Genomic DNA, 24,903 nt, shown 5'->3' with positions numbered 1-24,903 from the left:
CCTCCCACCATGTCTCTCCCGCTCCCACGGCGCCCGTCCCTCGTGGGGACAGAAGGAAGTGAGCACACAGCATCCCGCTGTTGGATTAGTTGCTATTTCTCCCGTCCCACGGGGCCCAACCCGGCCCGGGGTGGGGGTGGGGGGCTCTGGGGACAGGACATGCAGGGCGGGGGTGGGGGGCAGAATTTTCCTGTATTTTATCCATTTGCAACTTGGTCACCAATAGAGAGAAATGGGACTCTGAGGGCTAACAGGAGAGGATGGCCTGGCTCTGGGCCCCCAGCCAGGCCCCAGGAATCCTGTCCCCTCCGGGGAGGAGAGGGAAAGAGCTCTAGAAACCAACGGAGAAACAGAAGGGGCAGGGTCTCATGTCAGCAAACACGGCTACATCACGTGACACGCCAGCGACACAGAAACACACGCCAACACACGGTTGCACAGCAGGCAAGGTGGGGGGGCGGGTGGGGGAGGAGGGAGCCGGGGGCCACCCATCTTGTCCTCTGCGGGGCAGGCTGGGGGTGGGGCAGGGTGAATGCATAGAACACATCATGTACACACGCTCAAGGCGTGGCAAGAGCGTGCATCAACCCACAGGCACATGGGATGGACACGCAGTGTGCTTCGTGAAAGGCAGGGCTAGGGAGAAGGGGGGAGGGGAAGCAGCGAGCCCTGGCCAGGCCCGGGACCACCCACGGGGCACACAGGGGCTTGATGGTGGTAGGGGCTTGGCGGGCAGGTGGGCAGCACACACTCGTCTGAGAACATGCAAGACACACCAGCCCCCAGACGACAGTTCCAGGACACGCACGGACATAGCAGCCAATAGGCAAACATCCTATGGTGGGTGGGACTTGGAGAAGCAGACCCTCAGGGATCCTTTGGTCCATCTGAGGCCCAGAGATGGGCAGTTACAGACCTAATGCCACTCAAGGAGGCAACAGCATCTCTCCAGCCATGGCTCCAGCCTTCTCCTCGTGGCCCCAAGGCCGTGGGAATTCCGGAAACACCTGGGCTGAGAGGGTATCCTGGCTGGGCGGCCGGAAGGAAAAAGGGTTGGGTCGGGGGTGCTGGGGCCTGCTCTGACGTCCCCAAAGAAGCCTGAGTGTGAGCAAGGGGGCTACAGTCAGATCCAGGGGCAAACTTCCTGTCCTGACGAAGGGCACTGTGGGAATGGACAGGCAGGCGCCCCTCTTGGGGACAGCCCACCTTAGGGGTCCCGTGCATCTATGGGCCATACACACAGGCAGGGCCCAGCCAGGTAGGGAGGAGACTGGCTATCTGAGCTGGGGCTGGGGAGGGGTGGGGTATTACGTTCCAGAAGGTCACAACTGCATTGTCTCTCTCACGCACACACACTTCACATGAAGAGGGCCTCCAGGAAACCATGTGTACACACACCAAAGTCCTCCGCCCGGTGCACATTTATGTTCCTGGGCCAATGGAGTGGAAGGCTTCGAACACTGTTTTCTGCCCATGTACCCCTCCCCCACCTGCCACCCAATGCACAAATCCAGCCATGCATGTGTTGTCTATGCAGCAAGGGAGGAGCTGGCCCCTTCCTCACCATCACAAACCCGGGCCCGTGTTCCACTCTGACTCACCCTGTGGGCCAACTGCTATTGGTGACACTGCGGCAGTACTCATGTCCAGGGAATGGGTCCCATGACTCAGCCCACTCCAGTACGTCTGAAATAAGCAGTTCCCTAAACCCCAAAGGCCAGCGCATCAGACGGGGTGGTAGGGACCATCACCGGCCTCTTTTCGGTTCTGAGGTAATTTTCAGGAACGTTCTCATTCTGAGAGCCTGGGGCAGCCCCTGCCATTCCCCTGGTCAGTAGCGTTTCCCACCAACAGCCTTTCCCACCAACAGCCTTTCCAGGAGACATTCGTGTGCCCCGGTGCCAACCTCTACAGGCTTCATGCTGGTGTCAGCATGCACTGGGCTCCTGTGTGCATATGTGTGTGCCTGGGTGTGGCCTCATCCCCGTGGCAGGTAGGAGACACTGAGGTGTCCCAGCTTCTACACGCCCAGGCCTACGTGACAGAGAAAGATAAGCATGTGGGCTTGTGTGCACAGGGGCTTGGATCACGCAGGGCAGGAAGTGGCCATTGCACAACGTTGATGGAGCCACGTGTGGCCACACCCAACAGCAGCCAGCGGCTCTGGGGAGAGAGGGAGCGAGCAAATAACTTGGATCAACAAACTTGGACGGGGCACAGGTCCTTGCAGGTGAACGGATGTGGGTATCATACACAGGGGGGCAGAAACACACTATGTAGAAATCCTCTACACACACATACACACACACACTTGCAGACGTACTCGAGATACCGTAGAAATATAGATTTCTGTGCCCATCCAAAACAGGTGTCCCATGCAAAATGTAGAGGGTTCTATCTCAAGAGAACACCTACCGACACCTTAGACACAGCCTAGATATGCACATGCGCACACACACACACACACACACACACACACTTCACATGACTTGCCAGGGGAAATGCACACAGATATACAGGCTAAGCTAGATTATTTACACATGTATGCGTCTACTTGCTTGCCTCGGCTGAACCCCATACGCACACATGTGCTCCCTAGGACACAGGCCAGCCCCAGGGGTGACTAAGCCAGGAGGGTTGGCTCCACACCATGCTGGGGTGTCTGCCATGACCTGTGTGTACTTGGACCAACCTGGATCCTCAGGGAATGAGTGTGAACCTCTGCACACATACAACCTGCCCCATTTGTAGAAGACTCAGGGGAAGGGGGCATGTCAAGGGAGGCGGTGCTGTTACATTGGATTGAAACACTCAAACACAAAATTCCACGGACACAAACTGTGTATCCATGGATCTGTGACCACACACACACACACACACACACACACACACACAAAACCTTGTTTACAGAAGACAGAAGAGTGTGGCTCAGTGGGCTGCTGTGTCACACCCGGCCATAGTCCACACAACCCAGAGGAAGAGGGAAAGCTCGGACAACACACAGACTTGAGGTGGAGGGGCAAGAAGGGTGATCAGGTGCTTGTACACACAGTTACACACGTACACACACGCACACACGCTGGGGTGTCCACACGTCTCGAGCATGTGCCGGCGGCATGCATGTTGGTGTGCATGTGTAATCACGCCTGCTGCTATCTACGTGCGGGGGCGAGGGTGGTCCATGGTTGGGGGAGGTCCAGGGACTCCAGGGTCTGACGGGCGGTAAAGGTTAGGGGGGCTGCCTGTGTTGAGGGTGAGCCTGGAGCAGGGGATGGAGTGAAGGGGCGGTGGGGGTATTGCTCCCGATGTGGTGGGGGAAAGATCTGGGAGGGATAGGGTGGGGGGGCCTACAAGCCCAGCGTCCCCCCAATGGATGACGCCAAGACCACCCCCAGCACCACACAGCAAATGATTATCATGATTTTCTTCTGCAGGCAGGAAGGCCGGGGGGAGGGAGGAGACAGGGAGACCGAGAGATAAAGAGACAGACAAACCGACAGATGGACGGGGAGGACAGTGTGAGGGAAAAGAAGAGGGGAGAGAAAACAGAAAAAAAAGGAAGAGGTCAGAACCCGAGATAAGGCCTCTGGCGGGATGTCATCACTCACCTCAGCCCCGGCCTGAGCCCAGCCCCACCCGCTCGGCTTCAGCCCACCTGCTCCACAGGCCCACCCGCCCCCGCTCACCCTCCGGGCCTTGCTCTGATATTTCACAGCTTTCTTGGTGTCAGACACGGCTCGCTCCACGTAGTCCACGGAATGTTCCACATTGTACTCAATGCGGTCAATCATTTCGCCCTGTGGAGGAGACATGCATGGGAGGGGTGGGAACTGGGGCTGGAAGAGGGGACGCCGGGGGACCCGGGCGAGGCTCCCCGAGGCAGTACCTGGCTCTCCACCAGCATGGCCATGTCCACAAACATGTCATGCAGCTCACGGATGCTGGTTTCCAGTTTGATGATCTCGTTGTGCCTCGTCTCAATTTCGTTCAGCGCCTGCTTTGTCATCTGCGAGTCCATTTTGATCTAGGGTGATGGGGGCGGGAAGGGTGAGTTTTGGGGGGTGGGCGGGAGCTGCAATCCCTTCACTCCCAGAAAAGCATCTGGGTTCAAATCGGGCTGTTGCTTACTAGCTGTAACTGTGGATAAACTGCTTAACTTCATGGAGTTTCAGTTTCCTCACCTAGAAAACTGATACTAACAGTGTCTGCCTCACATGGCCGTGTGAAGATTGAGTGACTATGTGTATATTGATTAGAATAGTACCCGGCACACAGAAACCACTAAAGAGACGTGTTAAATTACAAAAAGTAAAACTTGGGGACTTCCCTAGTGGCCCAGTGGCTAAGATTCTGTGCTCCCAATGCAGGGGTCCCAGGTTCGATCCCTGGTCAGGGAACTAGATCCCACAGGCCATAATTGAAAGATCCTGTGTGCCACAACTAAAGACCCAGGGCAACCAAATAAATGAATATATTTTCAAAAAGCCTTTAGCATACACAGGAAGGGAGATGGGGGTCCTGGACCCCCACTAGGATTGGGGGCCACCATCTGGTCAATGGTGGACACGGTAACACAATCAGGTATACTGCCTCCCTACAAAAGCCAGATCACTCATTTTCCAAACCACTCACTGTTTAGAAAGCCACTCTTCTGCTCTAAAACCTTCCAGGGCTTCCCACTACCCACAGTCTACACACCTTTTACTTAAGCAATCAAGATCCCATCTTCCTTTCTGTCCTTATCTCCCCAAATCATAAGAGCCCACATCATCCAATGGCTTTTTGGCAACTGGTCCACTCTCCCTGTCTTTATTCAGTCTGTCCTCTTTGTCTGGAATGTCGTTTGCCCATCTTCCAGTGTCCAAATGCTCCTTGTCTCTTAAGGTACACAGCTCAATGCCACTTTCCCCAGGAAGCCTTCCCTGACCTTAGAAGTGAATACTATTTTAGGGCCCATTTGCATCCTGTTCAGCCTTCAGGCAAGGTACTGACAACCCTGCACCACAATGATGGTGGGTCAACTGGCAGGGATCAGCTCTATATCCTGAGAACCACTCATCAGCTTTCCCTCTACTCTCAGGCAGACTGACAGACATCCTGGGAAGAACTGTCTGGGAGGGCTCCAGGCTAACTGGCCCATGAGCGATTTTCTCAAAGCTAATTTAACAAAGTCAATTCTCTAAATAACAATTTGCTGGAAACTGCTAGACAGTCAGTAAACAGACTTTAATCCTGGTCTAGAAACCTAAACCAGAGTAATTCTGGCACCCACCAGAAGCAGAAAGAGAGCCAGAACCTGTCAGCCAGGGCAAAAGTGGAGAAAGAGAAAGAAGAACCACAGTGATAGAGGTGCAGCCAGGGAAAGTCCGTCTGTTTCACAGACGAGGCGGCAAGGGCAACACTTCAGCAAAACTAAAACTAGTCGTTGTTGTTGTTTTTTTAATCTTCAAAACGTAGGCAAATTAGTCACTTGGTGAAATGACCTGTGTCACTAGGGAGAAGTGTATCCTAGTACTGAAGAGTCATGACTGGACGGCATCCTTGCTCTGACTCTAGTTGTGTGACCTCGGCAAGTCATTTAAGCTCTTTGATTAAATTTGGGTCAGATTTCCTCATGTGTGAAATGCAGCTGCCTCAGAGGCTTGTGGTGAGGAGTAAAGGAGTTTAGTAGGTACAGTGCCTACAACAGTGCCCACTCCCGTCTGCCATTTTTATGAGGGTGCCTTTCTGCTCAGCCCCCACGGAATTCCCCAGTTCCAGATTCAGACTTCCCCACGCTTGGGATCTCAGGGTGGACTTAGGACCTTGAGTTCAGCCTAAGCCTGGGGAGGAATGATGAATACTCTGCAAGTACAGGCCCCACCCCTACGCGGGGCTCACATCGTCCGTGAAGATGGCCAACTTCCCACTCTCCAGCATGTCTTCCAGTTCTTCGTTGGTTGTGGTCCTTCCGGCTGTGGGGAGAAAGGGCTCTCTGCTCAGTGACTGGGCCAGCCTGGGGGGCCTAAGGTGAGGGGACCCCGGAGCCCACCCTCCCACCTGGCCTACGGCCCACCGAGGGGAAGGGCCTGCCTGGAAGGAGTACGCGACGGCGGGAGTGGGAGGGCTGGGGGTAGGGGGTGTCACACGCACTGATCTCCAGCTGCCGCTGGATCCGGTCCTTGCAGCGGTCCCGGTACTTGGACTGGGTCGCGTTGTATTCAGTCATTACTTCCACGAACTTCCGGGAGAGTGTGGAGTGCTGGGGTGGGGGGTACAGACACATTAGGAGGCAGGGAGCAGAGACCGTGGAGGGATGGAGTGGGCAGAAGGGATTGAGTAGGCCTATGGCGCTTTCTTCAGCTCGGGCCACGATCCCAACCCCTCATAATAGCGCAGTTCCTTAGCCCCAATACCTCCATCCTACGCCCAAACCGACCAAAGCGGCCAGGCGAGAGCACGGAGTCGTAGCGCGTCCCGCCCTCCGCCGTAGCCCCGCCCCGCCCCGCCCAGTCTCCTCCTCGGAGTCGCCCCATACCTGCGCCTGCTCTGGGCCGCCCAACCCCCGCAGGCAGGGCTCCGGCCTGGACTCCTCCCCTGCCAGGTCCCTTCTGCTTTGGTCCTGGCCCTGACCCTGACCGTGCCTGGCCGCTGCCTCCTACCTGGGTCTTGCGGATGCGCAGGTCCGCAGAGGAACGATTCAGTCCCTCCTCCTGTTCAATGCTTTGCTCGATCGCTGTGGGAAAGAAGACGCAGTGACGGGCGGGCGGGAGACCCGGGGCGTGTGGGGCGGAGGCTAGGGACATATGAAGGGGTCGACATCCTGAGGCAGGCCGCAGGCCTGTGAACAGATGTCACACCCAGGCAAGGGCAGGCAGTTAAGACTGCAGGGTGGCGAGGCAGGAGGCCGGCGGATAAAAGGACCAAGGTTTGAGGGGGCCTGGAAGGCAAGTAGGAGGGGAGATTGACCGTCAGTTGGTCACCAGACAGAGGGGGGCTATTTGTTCTGATGGAGAGACTGGGTCTTTGAAAGTTTGTAACTCCTGCCCAGTCGCCCAGTCAACATCCTCTGTGTGAATGGGAGTGGAGGATACTCTCTACTTTTTGCAACCTCAGCAAAAGGTCAGGAACCCATAGTGGCACTTTTCCAGTGGACTGCAAGGAGTTTCAGGCGCATCAGGTTCTACTGGCCGCCCTTTCCTTGGAAAATTCCAGGGTAAGCAGATGGATGTTCCAACAGAGAAAACAGCTCTCCTCCTTCCCAGGTAGCACTAGTGGTAAAGAACCCACCTATAGATGTAGGAGACATAAGAGATGTGGGTTCGATCCCTGGGTCAGGAAGATCCCCTGGATGAGGGCGTGGCAACCCACTCCAGGATTCTTGCCTGGAGAATTCCATGGACAGAGGAGCCTGGGGGGCTACAGTCCATAGGGTCACAAAGAGTCGGAGATGATGGAAGAGACGGACATGACTGAGCCCACCCACACACACTGCCTTAGAAAATGATCCCTGTGCCAGGAATCCCCACTGCTAAAGGATGTTCTGGAAAAGCACACAGATTAACTGGGATTGCTGCTTCTAGATCATACACTCCCCACACTTATTCACATTTCCTATAAAGGAGCTTGTGAGTAAAATCAGCTGGGCTCCGGAAATGCAGCCTTAATGAAACACAGGCCCTCTCAAACGGGGAAAAGCCTCCAGGCCATTCCTAAGAACACTGCTTCACTGTTCCTGGCAGCGGTGGAGGTATGAGGATGGATGGCACCCCAACGCTCCCCTGCCAGCCATGGCGGGCCAGTGAATGAGTGACATCCCTGTTCCAGCTGCTACAGGAAAAGTCCAGAAACACACACCCAAGGATGTTGGAATCGCTGGCCTTAGACTGGGACCCTATTGTCACATCCCGGAGGAAGGGATCCTTTAATAAGGTCTCAATGACTTCTTCCAGCAATCTTGGGAGTTCAGTGATAGCAGTCCAGATTTCAGACTAGAAACTGAGATTGAGAGGGAGAAAACAACCCTTTCGAGGTCACAGACAAAGCCAGAGGTCATGGCACCACAGAGCTGGAGGAAGATGGAGAAGACTCTCTTTTTCTGGAGCTCTGAAAGGTCGGCTTCTCTAAGGCATTGCCACTTTTCCTAGCTTCTTTCTTGGCTATTTCTGAATTCCTAAACCATACAGCCCTCCTCATGGTCTCATGCATGCTAGGTCACTTCAGTCATGTTCAACTCTTTGCAACCCTATGGACCGTAGCCTGCCAGGCTCCTCTGTCCATGAGATTTTCCAGGCAAGAATACTGGAGTGGGCTGCCACACCCTTCTCCAGGGGATCTTCCCAACCCAGGGATTGAACCCGTGTCATGGTCTTATACAGTGTGTTAATGTCAGAGTTCCATAGGCTCAACGAAATTGCTGAGCACAGGGATTTTTAAACTGTGTTCCATGGATCCCTGCTTCTGAAAAGGAACCTCAGAGGTGGCTGTTCCCAGGAGTGATGGGAAGCCAGGTGCATAGGGCTCTGGGACTCCCACCCCCCGGTTAGCCAGAACAGTCTGACATTTATGTGTTGTATATAATGGAATTTGGGGTGAGATTTCACTTAGGAAAAAAAGATTTTGCTACCCCCCCAAAAAAGAAAAATGAACAAACTCCACCCCATGCCCCCAGCTTTGAAACTGCTTCAGTAGTTCTTAATGTACTGATGAGGGAGCTGAGGGTAGGGTGCCTGTCCAGAATGAGTTAATGATGGAAGTGGGCTCCCTCTGTCTGGATTTGCAATCAGTCAGCTCCCACTTTGGATCATTCTGCTTTCCAGCACACTCTCCTAAGTGCAAAGGGCTTACAGATCAGCACTAGAGGCTCACATATGACCTCCTGTTGAATCCGGGAAAGCATGGAGTCCCTGTCCTCACCTCCCTGGACCAAGGTCATTGTGCTCAGGGCCAGACATCTGACATGACTCCTTTCCCCCCAGAGCCCAGCAACGTGCCTCAGACAGGGGAGTGCTTGGCAAGTGTTTTCTGATGCTGAATTACCAGGAGCACGCAAATTAACATCATGGTAACGCTGCTGAATTCCCCTGGCACCAACAGACAAGGAGGTTCCCAACCCACAATGCTTTGGGGGAAGGTGGTTATTACCAGCACCCAAGTCCTTAAATTAGAGTGGATACATGAGCATTTGGCAAGTCCCTCCTGCAAGCTTGCCAGCCCCCTGGTGTCAGCCACACAGTCCAATCTGTCCTGAGCTAAGGATACCAATTCAGAAGCATTTGCTGAGCCCACCTACTGGGTGCTGAGCGTTATGTCCGGCACCTGTTCGGGAGAAATGAGGCCTCTGTGAAACGAAAGCCACCTGGAAGACTGTATTTTCTCAGCAGACCTTGTTGTTGATGGAACCAGCAGAGCTCAGATGCGATTTGGACAGAAACCCTCCTCTCTCTCATTTCCCTATCCTGTCTGTATCTTTCTCTGTGGAATCTGGAGCAAATCAGAAAATCTGGGATTTTATGCCTTCTCACTGTTTAGGAATTTGACTCCTGGAAGTTTGTAGATATTTGTCATGGTTTAGTCCAATGGAAGGCAGACTTGTTTCCCTCCTTGGTCAGGGGATGGCATTTCTCACCTTTCAACTTGGATCGAACCTTGTTGGCCGTCTTCTTGATGTCTGTAGTGAGGTCCTCCAGCTCCTGTTTGGTCTCTGAGGGGGAGGCGAGGGGAAGAGAGGGATGGGTGAGACATTTGGGTTGGGACCCCAGCCTCCTTCTGCACCCAGCTCCCAACTACCCAGCAGTAGCACTTACTCTCATCCGGGTTGGGGGCGGCCAGGATGGCACTGTGCTGTTTTTTCACTTGTTCCACATCCTCTGACAGCTTCTCAATGCAGCCCCGGATCTCTTCCACCTGGGGCAGCAAATTGGCTATACCCAGCCAAGTCGTCGGGCCAGACAAAGGGATTTGGGGGGGGGGGTGCTCAGTCAGGGTTCAGGGAAGTGGGCCAGACCCAGAGGGGTTGGTAAAAGGCCAAGGGGATGGAGGAGTAGAGAGAGGGATGGGGGTGGTGGGGGGCCAGGAAGAAGGCAGGTGTGGGCTGGGGGTCAGGTTCTGTTACCTGTTCGAAGAACTCATCCATGAAGTGGTCTCGGTCCACATGGACCACTTCTTCCTCATCATCGCTGTCTTTCGCCTGGGAGGCAAAGAAAGGCAGGGTCTGTGAGCAGTCCTGACGCTCCGAGCTCTAGGCTCAGGGTGTGGGTCCTGGGAAGGGTCACATGAAGGGCGCCCAGAAGTCATAACAAATACTGAGTGTCTTGTGGCACAGGGTCCCGGAGGCCGGGTGGCTGACAGCCCAAAGGACCCCTTGGAGGGAATTAGCCAAAGGCACCCTTATGGGGTAGAAGTGGTCCTGAGAGCGCTGTCACCCTGGAGGCGGGTGGCGCTCTGGACAGATGCTTTATCCAACCAGTGTGGAAGCATTTCCATATTATAAAAACCGGCCAAATGTCAGCCTGGCAGTAACTGGCTCTGGGCTGCGAGAAGGGGTCTGACGTGGAGTCCCGGGAGCCTGACCCCCGCCACCATGCCCCCAGCCACTCCCGCCAGGCTTCACTGTGTTCCCTTCTCTTCCCCTCCAGCCTCCAACACGACCGGCCATGTCCCCTAGGCAAGGTCACTTCATGCCAGTGGCGGGCATCAAGTTAAGCAAGCACAGTCAGGCCTGGGGAGGGCTGGATGAGAGACACAGAAAGCACCCCGACCTTCCTCCTCCCACCCATTCTCACCCCTCCCCGACTTTCCTCCGTGCAGTCACTTGCTTTCATCCAGCCTCTTCCAACTTCACACCCACCTACTCTCCCTTGCTTGGATTTCCCAGTTGCAACCTGCAGCTGCTCAGCCCTCCACCCCCAGGGCTCAGAGACACAAAGGGATTCGCCCTCCCACACCGCCACCGCGGCCACCAGACAGGCCAGTGACACAGACAGAAGGGCTGACACAAAGGCACACAGAAATAGGCCCCCTGACACCCACACAGAGCTGCACTGACGTGCTGACGCTCACCCGCACACAGGCCCACAGCAGAGCTGTCTTCTGAACATGTGGACACACAGACGTGCAGAGCTCACCACCCCCACGCCCCCTGGGACACTGGGGAGGGCCCCCTGGGGCTGTGCTCCCAGCCTCTCTGAGCCTCAGGTTCGCATGCTCACTCAGATCTAGGAAGGAGGAAAGGGGGGCAGGGAGGGCTCCCCAGTGCTCCACACTCCCTACTCAAGACCCTGCTCGGGACAGAAGTCTGAGGGCCAAAGCTGAGCTACATTAAACTTAATTACATCTGGAGCCCTAATCGGCCTCCACAGAAATTTAAACAGAATTCATCCTGATTTCCAGAAAAAAAAAAAAAGAAAAAGAGCCAAGACTCAGACAGAATCTCATGACCAGAGCCTGAATGAAATCAAGACAGGAGCCAAAAGTGTCTAGCAGGGGATGTTGCCGGATGAGATCGAAAGAGGAGAGCTCGCCCAGAACCTCGACAGGGTCCCAGCAGACCGCAGACAGGACCCGACAGAAACCAGACAGCTCAGACCCAACCAGACTCACGCAGACAGATCGCAGACAGCTGAGATCGAACCTAGACAGAGCCAGATGGGAGCTAGATGCGATCTAGACAGCCGGTTAACTTGGAATCAGAGAGCCCTGAGAGCACAAGGAAGAGACCAATGGAGACGTCCAGCTAGACCCTCTTGAAGGCACCCCAGCTTTCCACCAAAGCCTGGCTCAGATGGTCCCCAGGGATCCTCCCCATGCCATGTCAGAGAATGGGCTCAGCACTTCCATTTCATCTCCAAGTATCTCCCGGGAAAGGGGGGCTCCTCTTCTTGGCCCACAGCTGCCCCCAGAAGGAGGGGTGGTACCCGGTGGGGCTTGGGGACCCTGAGGGGACTTCTGGCTCTTCAAGCCTCCAGCTGACCCAGAACCACACCCGCAGACCTTGGCCCCAAGAGGCTCTGGGCTGCTTGGCTCATCTCTGAGGACTCACCGGCCTCCCATGAGGTGCTAGCCTCAAAAAGCCGCTGCCCCACGAAGGCATGTTCCTTCTCTGCCTTCAAGCACTTGGCCCGCAGCCTGGCTGCCCACGAGTCATGAGGCCTCTCGCTGGCCCAGGTGTCTGGAAACTTTCCTGTTCTTTTTCCCCTCCCATGCTGATTTTCTATGCGTCTTAGTTCCCCACCAGGGAAACCCAGCGCTGACTTCCTCAAGTCTCATCTCTTTCCCTCTCTCCTGTGGTCCCTAGGGCCAGGTCCCGGCTGCCTGTTTACTTGCCCTTGAGAGAGGAGGAAAGGTACAAGCCCCAAGGATGACTTAGTTGGTGCACTAATTACAGGCAACCGAGAGCTAAACTCCTCTCCAGTTTCCAGACACTTCTCCATCTATAATCTCGTCTGATCCTTACCACCACAGCCCTCGAAAAAGCTGTCCCCATTTCACAGATGAGGGAACAGGCGGGCAGAGGGGGAAGAGGAAACGGACTTGCTCAAGGGCACCCAGGCTGAAGGGCTGGGAAACCAGAGGCGTAATGTAAGACATGCCTCCTCCCAGACCCTCTTCTGTGGCTCAAGGCCACACTGCCTCCTACCGGCCACTCCACCACCAGAGGGTTCCCTTCTCAGGTGCCCTCCTGACAAGGCCCAATCTGGGCAAAGCTCTGCACCCTGAAAACCTAGCAAAATATTAGCATCTGAGAGCGCCTTTGCCCTTGGTCTTGCATTCTTGTTATCTCATTTAATCTTCACTGAAATTCTTCAGTTGACCATTGGTCAGAGAAAGCTCATGAAAGTGTTAGTCGCTAAGTCGTGCCCGACTGTTCGCAACCCCGTGGACTGTAGCTTGCCAGACTCCTCTGTCCATGGGATTCTCCAGGCAAGAATACTGGAAGGGGAGCCATTCCCTTCTCCAGGGATTCTTCCCGACCCAGGGATGGAACCCAAGTCTCCTGCATTTCAGGCATACTCTTTACCATCTGAGCCACCAGGGAAGCCCAGTTATGGCAAATGTTTACACAGCATTTGATGATGTGCTAAATGCTGTTCTAAGCACACTCCCTTTATTTATCCATTTCATTCTCACAATAGCCCCCTTTTATAGGTGGGGAAACTGAGTCACCGAAAGGCGAACATGCTTGCCCAGGTCAGCAGCTGGAGGGCTACACGCCTTCTTCCCTCTGAGCTTCAGTCTCTGCATTTGCTGAATGGCAATAAAGTCAAGAAAGTAGAAGTGTTAGTCGCTCGGTCGTGTCCGACTCTTTGTGACCCCATGGACTGTAGCCCGTCAGGCTCCTCTGTCCACGGGGATTCTCCAGGCAAGAATACTGGAGTGGGTTGCCATTCCCTTCTCCAGGGGATCTTCCAGCCCCAGGGATCGAACTCAGGTCTCCTGCACTCCAGGCCGATTCTTTACCATCTGAGCCACCAGGGAAGCCAGAGTCCTCCCTAAATGGTGGGCTGGAGGAGGCAATGAGACCACCAGGCAAGAAGAGAATGCCAGATGCTGCCAGAAATAATTACTGCTCAGGGAGGATTGGCTGGTACCCACTGCCTTTCCCCTGTTACAGATGAGGAAACAGGCTCAGAGAGGTTGCCTGACCCTGCCTAAGACTTCACAGCAAATAAGGTCAGAGGTGAACTAAAGTGAATTTAGCCCCTGAACTGTCTGGTGCTTAATCTCAGGCTCTTTCCCTCCTGTCCCTCTGTTTCTTCCTGGCCCCTGAAGACTTGTCTCTGCTGTGTCCTCAGCACTGCTGAACTCCCGTGGCTGGGACAGAAAACCAGGAAGAGGTGCCAGGCTGCAGGAAGAGCCCAGACAGGAAGCCAGATGTTTTAGCCTCCATTCAACTTGCTGGGTGGCTCTAGGCAATTTGCGGCCCCTCCCTGGGCCCTGGCTTATCTGTGAAATGGGTGGGCCCTCTTCACTCTGTGATATGCATACTTTTCATCAAGAGCACAGCCTACATTTCTGGAAGAAGCTAACCAGCCTAAAAAGAAAACAGGCTGCAGACAAATAAGAATACCTTGGAAAAGATGATCATACATGCCCTTATCCACCTTAGGGACAGCTGAAGCCTCAGTTTCCTCATGTTTGAAATGAAGATAAGAATTATACACATCAAACACATAGGTGTCAATAACGAGGCATTGGGCTCAGTTACAAGTGCTTTGCCTGAATGAATTTAATCCTTACAGCCACTCCAGGAAGTAGATACTCTTTTTATTCCCATTTGACCAAAGAGGCAGAGACAGATTAAGTAATTTGCCTAAGATCATACAGCTGATGGGGAGCCCACAGGGTGGGGCCTGGATTGGAGCCCTGGCGGTCTGCTCTTTACTGCCTGCCAACTCCTCAAGCGCTCAGGAGGATGAAATGGGAGAGTGTGGAAGTCCTGGGCACATTCTGGAACTGTCCTGGGCACAGGGGGACATCAGATCCAAGCCTCTGGGTTCAGTCCTTCCTGATCAGAGACACCCGGGGCCCTCATGGGTGTGTCACTGGCGTGGTGACAACACATGCGCGGACAGAGGGAGTGGGGCAGTGTGAGCCAGCGAGTCCAGCATGGAGACAGACAAGAGGGTGACTAAACCAGAGGTGGAAAGAGACTGGAACTGGGTGGTAGAAAAGTCATAGAGTGGGGACTTCCCTGGCAGTCCAGTGGTTAAGACTCCGAGCTTCTACTACAGGGGCCACGGGTTCAATCCCCGGTTAGGGAACTAAGATTCTTGCATGCCGCATGATGCAGCCAAAAAAATTAAAAAAGAAGTCATAGAGTGGGTATGTGTTTGGGTAAACACGTATGCATGCCCCCCCACACACAACACACACATGCTCACACCTGCTTCTCAGGGGCACACGCATCCTTTGATCTAGAGGCACCAGCCTCTCTCCACTGCACCCCCTGCTTCGGTCCATCTGTCTCCCTGACCCGGGCCTCTGCTCGATCCCAGCATCTAGTGCAGCCTCCCGAATCCTACCTCTCTTCTCTGCCTTCCCCACCAACTCCTTCACGCTCCCTCTGCCCCACAGGGTCGTCATTTATCTAACAAACGTGACTGATCAGTGTCCACTTCTCTCCTGGGTGCTGCGGAGAACAAGCCAGGAAGGGGGCCTGCCCCCAGGGAGCTGACATTCCAGGGAAGGGAGATAGACCGTGCAAAAGGAGCAAGACAATTTCAGACTGGGCTCCTTTTACATAGCAGGAAGGAGATAAAGCGGGAGGTGTGATAGAAATGGCCGTGGGCGAGGTTTGACATCCGAGCTAAGGCCCAGGGAGTTAACTGCACCACAACCTGGGGGACACTGAATTCAAGGCAGAGGGAACAGTGTTCAGGCAGAAGGAACAGCATTCACACAGAAGGACCAGCAGGTGCAAAGGCCCTCAAGCCGGGGGAGCTTGTGTGTCTGAATGGCAGAAACAAGCCCCGTGCTGCTGGGGGCTATCAACCCATCACCCAGGGTTCTCCTGGTCCCTGATGGAGAATGTGGGGCCACTGTTTCCTTCTGCTGCATCAGGTCTGCACTTCTAAAGCATCTACTGTGCCTATCCCACCCCTGAGGGCCCTCAAATTCCTCACTGCAGGCTCCCCTCCCCCATTCCCCAGTCTCCCCAACCACCCCCACCCCCGCCTTCCCACTCCAGAACTGCCTCCGCAGGCTCTGCCCACAACCCATCGCCTTGTGGCTTCGCTCTGTAACCCTTCTCTCCACCTCACTTGCTCTCTTCTTCTCCTTTTCAGCCATCCCTGGACCCACTCCTTGGACCCTGAGACACCCGTCCAGTCAACTGACTCCCTCCTGCAGCCTCCACTCCAGCCCAGCAACTCCCAGTTGCCAACCAAAGGTGCCTGGTGATGTGGAAACAGAAAACCCTAGTTCAACCCTGGCTCTACCATCAACAGCTGTATGACCTTGGGCAAGTCAGGTTACTGCTCTGGCCCTCGATGTACTTCAAAATAAATCAGGGGCCACATCTTGCCCATCCCAGGGGGCTGACGGGAGACTCAAGAGAAATAAACGAGTCAGCTGTAGAATAACATACACCCATGGAGCAATGCTAAGCCCAGGCCTTCTTCTAGGAGCCTCTGGCATAATCTCAATCCTCAGGATAGCCTTCCAAAGCAGGTCCCATTGCTATTCCCAATTCATTCATGAAGGAAGTGAGGACCAGAGAGGTTAAGCAACTTACCCAAGGTCACACAGGAGTAGCAAAGCTAGGATTTGAACCCAGACAGTCTGACTCCCAAACCTGTGCCCTTGAGTGCTATGTGATAAACCCCTTGGGACCTCTTAAAGTGCTATTGGGAAAAGACAATCAGGACCCCCCAGGCTGACCTCCCTTCTTATCACTGACTTTCTGATCCCTTTCATTCTCAATTCTGGTGGGGAGACCCCCACACTCCTTGTATCTGGAAGCTTTTTCCCACCCCACACATGCCCTCCTGAATCTCCAGTTTCCTGGAGCCATGACTAACCAGAGCCATCAGCATTCAGTCAGCAACCTTCACCCTTCCACCCCCGTCCCACCTCCACCACCGGCTGCCCCCAGCAGCCCCAGCAAACTGGATGCCTCCCCTTGGGGCAGGGGGTCCCTGACCCACTCAGATGAAGACTCTCGTCACTGCCTTCAGTGTATCCTGCTTTGCCTCTTCCCTCCCCCTCTCTAATCACACCATGATTCCACTATCACCTCACCCCTTGCTTTCCATCTCGCTGGGTTTTGGAGACATGGCACAGTCTTGGCAACAGCAGAGCTGGGTTCAAATCCAGACTCCCTCACTTGCTAGTGGTGTGACCTTGGGCAAGTTTTAACCACTCTAGGCCTCAGTCTTTTTCACCATAAAATGAAGCAGTCTCTCAGTCTGCCTACCTTACCAGGTGAGGGTCTAATGAGATTATGGATGGCAACCTATTTTGAATGAAAATGGGGAGAGAAGGGGAATTAAAAGCATCAGTGCTGGAGCCAGCCTGCCTTTAAATAGCTGTGTGACTTTGGTCAAGTTATTTAACCTCTCTGAGCCTCAGTTTCCTCATCTGTAAAATGGGATAATGCTAGCACCAATTTCTAGGGTTGCTACAAGGATCAAAATGAGTTAATATGTATACAACACTTAGAACGGTGTCTGGCACATGAATGTTGGTTATTTATATCACTCCCATTTTCCTGATGCCTGAGTGTATAACTCAAAATTTAATTGAAAAACAACAACAACAACAACAACCTTCAGAATTCCTTCTTTCAACCACGTTTCTCCTTCCATCCCACCTGTCAACCCATTTCTCCTAGAGGCAACAGTCACTTGCCTCCAAACTCCTTCTTTTTGTTTTCCTATAACCTGGTTCCCCATCTCCAAACCCAGGGGGCCCTCCAAAGACAGCTTTTTACCCCCAGGGTTGAGACTTCTCTTTCAAAGGCTAAAAAGGCAGAGACACATGTCAACTTGGCAGACGGGAAACCCAGATTCCTGTCTGATCTTCCCATCCACTTGCTTGGTGACCTTGGGCAAATTCCTACCCATCACAAACCTCGATCTCCTCATCTGTCAAATGGGATAATAACCCAAGGGGAACAGCCAATAGCTCCTAGTCAAGTGCATCAGGCTACATCAGTTGGGTCTAGTACTTTATTAGCATAACCCCCGGGGCCCTGAGCACACCGCAGGCTGTCAGCTCTGCCTCCTTGGGCCCCAGGTCATTTCTCCAATGCCCCTAGCCTCCTCCCAGTCCCAGAAACCACTCTTATCAAGCCCCCACTCCCATCAAGCCCCCACTCCCCAGCCTCTTCCAAATGGCAGCTTTCACTGCAGACACTGTGCCACCCGCCTCCCCTGTCACCCAAATCCAACTGACTGCCTGGCCGGACTCCTGGAGCCAGGCCTCTTCGGGCCTGCAGACCGGGGGCCCACGCCAGCTCACCCCTGACCGTTCAGGATGCCCCAGTTCCCCGCAGTGGGGCACAGTCCATGGCACACAACCCAGTTCCAGGGCCCTGTACAAGGAACCTCCTTCCGGTCTCTCCTGCAGCCCCTTCTCCCACCTCTGGGATCACTCTCTGTCGGGCCCTGGCCTCTGGCCATCTCCTGAGGCCACCCCTTCCCTCCTCATCTCTGAGAGGTGCCCCCTCCCCACGGAGAGCAACACAAACACACATTTCATTCACTGCTCAGTTAGCATCTCAGTCCCAACCTGTGTCCTTCCCCCCGGCCGCCCCCAAATCTGGGTCCCACTAGGCTCAGCCTGGCCCAGGAACTGCCCACATCCTCTCATTCAGCAAATCAGCCCAGCAGATGACAGCACCCTCCAGTTCTCTCCCCACACTCACTCTCTCCCATCCTCAGATGAGACCCCAGGGCCCGCCTGGGGACGTGGGGTGTCCAGGGTCCCTGAGACCTCTCCTGCCCCCAGCGTGTCTTAATGGCCTCAACCCCTTCTAGCCACTGGCCCTAAAATGCAGGTTCATTGGAGACAGCAGGTGCCTCCACATCTTGGGGCGCCCCTGCCACCAACCTCCCGCCTCATCATTTGCCCCCACGTCCCAGCACCTCCCCCACTCCACCCCCACGCGTCCCCCAATATTGGGGTCCCGCCCCCCCATTCTCCCCACCCCCAGGCTCACACTCCGCAGCTCCTGAGTCCGATCCTTCATCCTGCGACGGCTCCTCCTCCTCCTCCTCCTCCTTCTCGTTCTCCTGTCTCTGCTTCTGCTCCCTGCCTCCTGCCTCGGTTCGGGAGGCCGGAGTCTGGGGGCGCCGGGGGGGCACCGGGGCCACTGGCTGGGGCCCGCGGGCGGGGGCGGAGTCGGGGTCGGCGGGCTGAGGGCCGGGTAGGGGCAGGGGCCTGGGCCGGGCTCGGCTCTGCCGGGGCTGCGGTGGCGATGCGGCTGCGGCACAGGCTCGGATGGAGGGATGCGGGAGAGCTGGAGCGCGGGGGAGGGGGGCGGAGGGAGGTAAGGAGGAAGGGAGGGAGGGGGGAACCAGGAGAGGGCGGGGAGCAGGGGGCATGCGCAGCGCCGGGGGCTGGGGGCGCCTGGGGGTTGTAGTCCGGGGAGGGGGACCCAGGAGGGAGGGAGACGGGAGAGGCCTAGAGGGGGGTGGGGAAGGGCAGAGCCACAGAAGCAGGGAGAGATGCGGAGAGGCAGGAGATGCGGCTGGAGGCGCAGAGATGCTGGTGTGGGGTGGGGGTGGCGGTTGGAATGGCAGAAAGAAGGGGTCAGGGAATGAATCAAGGGAACAGCCTGGGAAGCGGTGCCGTGGATCCCTTTACACCAAGAGATGCGGATAGAATTTATATTTTATGTTTGGGAGTATCCTTGTGAGTCTGGGCAGGACCACCTCTGTGTGTGTGTCCCTGCGGGGAGCTTTCTGGACACTAGAAATAGCGAAAGTGACCCTCTAGGTGGCTTTTGTGATGCAAGGAATCAGTCAAGCCTAGCTGAGAAGGACATGGGGCTTGTTTTTCCTTTTCTGCACGACCTTCCCCACTCTAAGTGTGAGAGTCCCCGGGCAACGTGAGTCTCAGAGCTCTGCTTGTCTACCTCCAGGGACAGGGGGCTCACCACCTCTGGAGACCTGGCCTATCTTTAGGTGGCTCCGTCAAAACAAAATTGGTCCTTGTTGGGAGGGGATTTCTGGTAACCTCAAGGGTCCAAGAACCCAGTCCTGTTCATTCATGACCACCTTTCCTCTCTCCATCTTCACGGCTTAACATCACGTCAACTTCTCTACCCCTGCAATGGGGCCTTGGCCACCGAAAGGCCTCAAACCTACTTTTTCAAAGATCCCCAGTGACCTCCTCTATGTGAGATCCATCAGTTGCTCGCCAGGCCTTATCCTCCATGATCTTTCAGTGATGCATGACCCCAAGGACCCCTCTCTTCTTGACACCCTGCCCTCCTTGGCTCCCACCTGCCTCTTGCCTTCCACGCCTTCCCCTCCAAACTCTGGAGATTGTTTCCCAGCATCCATCCAGACCCCCAGCTTCTTCCACCTCCCCTCCGCAGCAGGATTTCCTGGGCCTCCTCCCAGGGTCTCTTCTTTCTTTACCCACCCCCCCCACCTCCCCAGGTTCAGCCATGCCGACATGACTACAGTATCCACGCTATACCTGCATGCCAGGTCCTCAGGGCAACACCTACTATGTGCCTGAGCACTGAGTGAGCACCAAGAACAGACACCAAAACTGCAATCTCAGATGTGGGGATCCATAACTATTTTGAGTGAGGCCAGGGCTTTGGCACTGACCACCAAGACTGTGGTGGCCTCCCCTTCTCCCAATGAGCCCCTTCTTGTGCTCGCCATCAAAGAGGGCATCTCTGTCCACTCAGCCCCTCAAAGCAGATAGAAAGCTCTTCTTGGCTCCCTCCCCATCCAAAGAATGCTACCATGTTCCAAGCATCTGCCAAGTCCCTGGTGCTCCACTGAGGAGCCCCCATAATTCTCCCAAACTCATAACAGCTACTGCCGTTATCCCAAGCATCCACATCAGGAAGCAGGCTTGAAATGCTTAAATAACAGCAAAGGGCAGGGATGGTGCTCTTGCCTGCAACTTTTTTATTTTAAATTTTTATTTTCTGCCTACATGCCACATGCAGAATCTTAGCTCACCAGCCAGGGATTGGACTCCCACCCCCTGCTTTGGAAGTGCAGAGTTTAAACCGCTGGACCATCAAGGAAGTCCTTGCCTGAACCTTTTGATGACAAAGCCCATTCCTGTAAAACCACAAGATTCCAGCCCCTCTCTCCATGGTCAAATCTAGAGCTGTCTCCTGGGTTCCATCCATCCCCACCACCCTTGTCAGTCTAGGCAATCACTGGTTTTTATCCAGACCGTCAGAGCAGCCCCCTCTTGGGGACTTGCCTGGTGGTCCAGTAGTTAGGACTCAGCACTTTCACTGCCAGGGACCAGGGTTCAATCCCTCTTTGGGGAACTAAGATTCCGTAAATTGTGCAAAGTGAACATGAAAGTTGTTCAATCGTGCCTGACTCTGCGATCCCATGGACTGTGCAGTCCATGGAATTCTCCAGGCCAGAATACTGGAGAGGGTAGCCTTTCCCTTCTCCAGGGGATCTTCCCAACCCAGGGATCAAACCGAGGTCTCCCACATTGCAGGTGAATTCTTTACCAGCTGAGCTACCAGGGAAGTGTAAACCCATGCAGCGTGACCAAAAAAAAGAACACCCTTCTTTCTGCTCCTCTCACCTGCAACCCTTTCCCTTCACATCCTCAGATGCTGCTGCTGCTGCTGCTGCTGCTGCTGCTAAGCCACTTCAGTCGTGTCCGACTCTGTGTGACCCCATAGACGGCAGCCCACCAGGCTCCCCCGTCCCTGGGATTCTCCAGGCAAGAACAATGGAGTGGGTTGCCATTTCCTTCTCCAATGCATGAAAGTGAAAAGTGAAAGTGAACTCGCTCAGTCCTGTCCGATTCTTAGCGACCCCATGGACTGCAGCCTACCCTGCTCCTCCATCTATGGGATTTTCCAGGCAAGAGTACTGGAGTGGAGTGCCATTGCCTTCTCTGCCTCAGATGCTAGTGCTTCCCTAATAAATGAGATAATATCAATCCCCAACATCAACAAAGTCAACGTCCCCCGCCCCCACAGCTTCCCGGATTACACTCAGTAGCTGCTCTCTCATTTGGTCCCCATCCCCACAATCTCATCTCTCTTACTACTTGTTTCCCAGCTGCATGGACCCCAGGCCTTAATGACACCACGGACCCCAAACACCTTGGAGTCTTTGGCTGTGTGGCTTCCCCTGCCAGGTATGCTGTTTTCTCCCTTCATTGACAGTCAGACTTCTCATTCTCCAAGGCCTAGTTCCAGCCTCTCCCAGCCATCCAGGCAAACAGCCTCACGAGGTGTGGGCCGAGTCTGCTTCCACCTTAGACTAGCCTGGGCCTGACTCATTTCTGCTTCTCCCCAGCAATCAACACGAGGTGAGGCACAAGATACATGTTCACTAAAAATCTGAATGGAGAGAAGAATGAATAGCATATTCCCTCATACCGTTATCCCAGCATAAAGACAACGGAAACAAGTTCCATGAGCAAGGATTTTAAAAAATTGAAATATAATTGATATACAGTATAACTTGTAGGTGTACGCTATCAGTTCAGATTAGTCGCTCAGTCGTGTCCGACTCTTTGCAACCCCACAAATCACAGCACGCCAGGCCTCCCTGTCCATCACCAACTCCCGGAGTTCACCCAGACCCACGTCCATCGAGTCCGTGATGCCATCCAGCCATCTCATCCTCTGTCGTCCCCTTCTCCTCCTGCCCCCAATCCCTCCCAGCATCAGAGTCTTTTCCAATGAGTCAACTCTTCGCATGAGGTGCCCCAAGTACTGGAGTTTCAGCTTCAGCATCATTCCCTCCAAAGAAATCCCAGGGCTGATCTCCTTCAGAATGGACTGGTTGGATCTCCTTGCAGTCCAAGGGACTCTCAAGAGTCTTCTCCAACACCATAGTTCAAAAGCATCAGTTCTTCAGTGCTCAGCTTTCTTCACAGTCCAACTCTTACATCCATACATGACCACTGGAAAAACCATAGCCTTGACTAGACGGACCTTTGTTGGCACAGTAATGTCTCTGCTTTTGAATATGCTATCTAGCTTGGTCATAACTTTTCTTCCAAGGAGTAAGCGTCTTTTAATTTCATGGCTGCAGTCACCATCTGCAGTGATTTTGGAGGCCAAAAAAATGAAGTCTGACACTGTTTCCACTGTTTCCCCATCTATTTCCCATGAAGTGATGGGGGGACCAGACGCCATGATCTTCGTTTTCTGAATGTTGACCTTTAAGCCAACTTTTTCACTCTCCTCTTTCACTTTCATCGAGAGGCTTTTTAGTTCCTCTTCACTTTCTGCCATAAGGGTGGTGTCATCTGCATTTCTGAGGTTACTGATATTTCTCCCGGCAATCTTGATTCCAGCTTGTGCTTCTTCCAGCCCAGCGTTTCTCATGATGTACTCTGCATGTAAGTTAAATAAGCAGGGTGACAATATACAGCCTTGACGTACTCCTTTTCCTATTTGGAACCAGTCTGTTGTTCCATGTCCAGTTCTAACTGTTGCTTCCTGACTATAGTGTTTCACAATTTTTAAAGGTTATATTCCTTATGGAGAAGGCAATGGCACCCCACTCCAGTACTCTTGCCTGGAAAATCCCATGGACAGAGGAGCCTGGTAGGCTGCAGTCCATGGGGTCGCCAAGAGTCGGACACGACTGAGCGACTTCACTTTCACTTTTCACTTTCATACATTGGAGAAGGAAATGGCAGCCCACTCCGGTGTTCTTGCTTGGAGAATCCCAAGGACTGAGGAGCCTGGTGGGCTGCCGTCTATGGAGTTGCACAGAGTCCGACACGACTGAAGTGACTTAGCAGTAGCAGTAGCAGTAGTCATTATAAAACATTGGCTATATTCCCTGTGGTATATAATATATGCTCATAGCTTAGTCATTTTATGCATAAGCATTTGTATCTTTCAATCCTCTTCCCCTATATTGCTTCTCTCCTACCCTCTCCCCACTGTTAACCACTAGTTTGTTCTCTGCTTTTTTGTTATATTCACTAGTTTCTGGTATTTTCTGGGTTCTACGTATAAGTGATATCATACAGTATTTATCTTTGTCTGAGTTATTTTACTTAGCCTAATACCCTCCAAATCCATCCATATTGTTGCAGATGACAATTTTTTTTGACTGAGTAGTATTCCATTGTGTGTGTGTGTGTGTGCGTGTGTGTGTGTGTGTGCATACACCACACCTTATTTGTTCATTTGTTGAAGCACACTAAGGTTGCTTCTGTATAACTGTAATATAACTAAAAATGCTGCTATTAACATTGGGGTGCATATATGTTTTTGATTTAGGTTTTTTTTTAAGCTATATACCAGGGAGTAGAATTGTTGGGTCATAAGGTAGTTCTATTTTTAGTTTTTTGAGAAACCTCCATAATGTTTTCCTTAGTGGCTACAACAATTTACAATTTATCAATGGTGTATGAGGATTTCCTTTTCTCCACATCCTCACCAACAGCTGTCATTTGTGGTTTTTTTTTTTTTTTTGATGATAGCCGTTCTGAGTGGTGTGAGATGGTTTCTCATGGTGGTTTTGATTTGCGTTTCCCTGATGATTAGCAGCATTGAGCACCTTTTCATGTGTCTGTTGGCCATTTGTGTATCCTTGTTGGAATAATACCTATTTAGGTCTTCAAGACAGGGATTTTCACTTGTTTTGTCCATTGCTGGTTCTCTAATGACACTATGGCACCTGGCACACAGTAGGTGCTCAATAAATATTCATTAAATGAAAAAAAAACCCACAGGGACTTTCTTGGCAGTCCAGTGGTTAAGGCTCTGCACTTACAATGCAGCGGGTGTAAAATGCAGGTTTGATCCCTGGTCAGAGAACTAAGATCTCACATGCTGTGTGGTGCAGTCAATATTTTTTAAAAGAAACTAAATATTGATTAAACGAGTGAATGCATGAAAGATGCACAACTCAAACCTGGCTGTGGCTCTTAGGATGGACACAGGCACACACAGTGTAATGGCAACGATAGTCTCCGTCATGGGTCAGTGATTGTGACCTCAACATATCCATGATCACTTAAAGTCTACTCAATTCCCCTGCGAGGTGGGTTGCCTGAAACACACACCAGCCTCTCTGCCTAAGTGGCCTTTCTAGAGCATCAGTGTCACCAGGTCAGCTGCGGCGGGCGCTCCGCAGAAAGAGAGAGGCAGTGGAACTTCCCTCAGCAAAGCCGAGGGGTCCTGAGGAGAGCTTGCTGTCCCCCAACCCAGCCCCTCGGCAAGTGAGAGACAACCAGCGGCCACAGGGATTCCGTCTGAGCAGTTCCGCTTTATTGCCACAAACT

General features: G+C 53.5%; 1 protein-coding gene across 2 annotated transcripts; it reads right to left on the bottom strand.

Annotated features, from left to right (window-relative positions):
- Positions 1 to 3,347: 3,347 nt before the first annotated feature.
- On the bottom strand, positions 3,348 to 18,670 carry STX1B (syntaxin 1B). Of its 2 annotated transcripts, XM_068968669.1 has the most exons (10): positions 18,641 to 18,670; positions 10,094 to 10,168; positions 9,786 to 9,885; positions 9,608 to 9,682; positions 6,642 to 6,715; positions 6,133 to 6,241; positions 5,881 to 5,954; positions 3,887 to 4,024; positions 3,687 to 3,797; positions 3,348 to 3,428 (listed from the first exon to the last, which is right to left on the bottom strand). In XM_068968669.1, exons 1-10 carry the CDS (start codon positions 18,668 to 18,670, stop codon positions 3,348 to 3,350), a joined length of 867 nt encoding a protein of 288 aa, XP_068824770.1. The 2 variants fall into 2 exon arrangements, with proteins under 2 accessions (XP_068824770.1, XP_068824771.1); XM_068968670.1 differs by lacking the exon at positions 3,348 to 3,428 and having other exon boundaries at positions 3,710 to 3,736; positions 3,872 to 4,024.
- Between the last annotated feature and the right edge of the window lie 6,233 nt (positions 18,671 to 24,903).

Source organism: Capricornis sumatraensis, chromosome 3 (assembly GCF_032405125.1).
Source record: "Capricornis sumatraensis isolate serow.1 chromosome 3, serow.2, whole genome shotgun sequence".
Lineage (NCBI taxonomy): Eukaryota > Metazoa > Chordata > Mammalia > Artiodactyla > Bovidae > Capricornis > Capricornis sumatraensis.
This window is presented reverse-complemented; position numbering and strand designations above follow the sequence as displayed.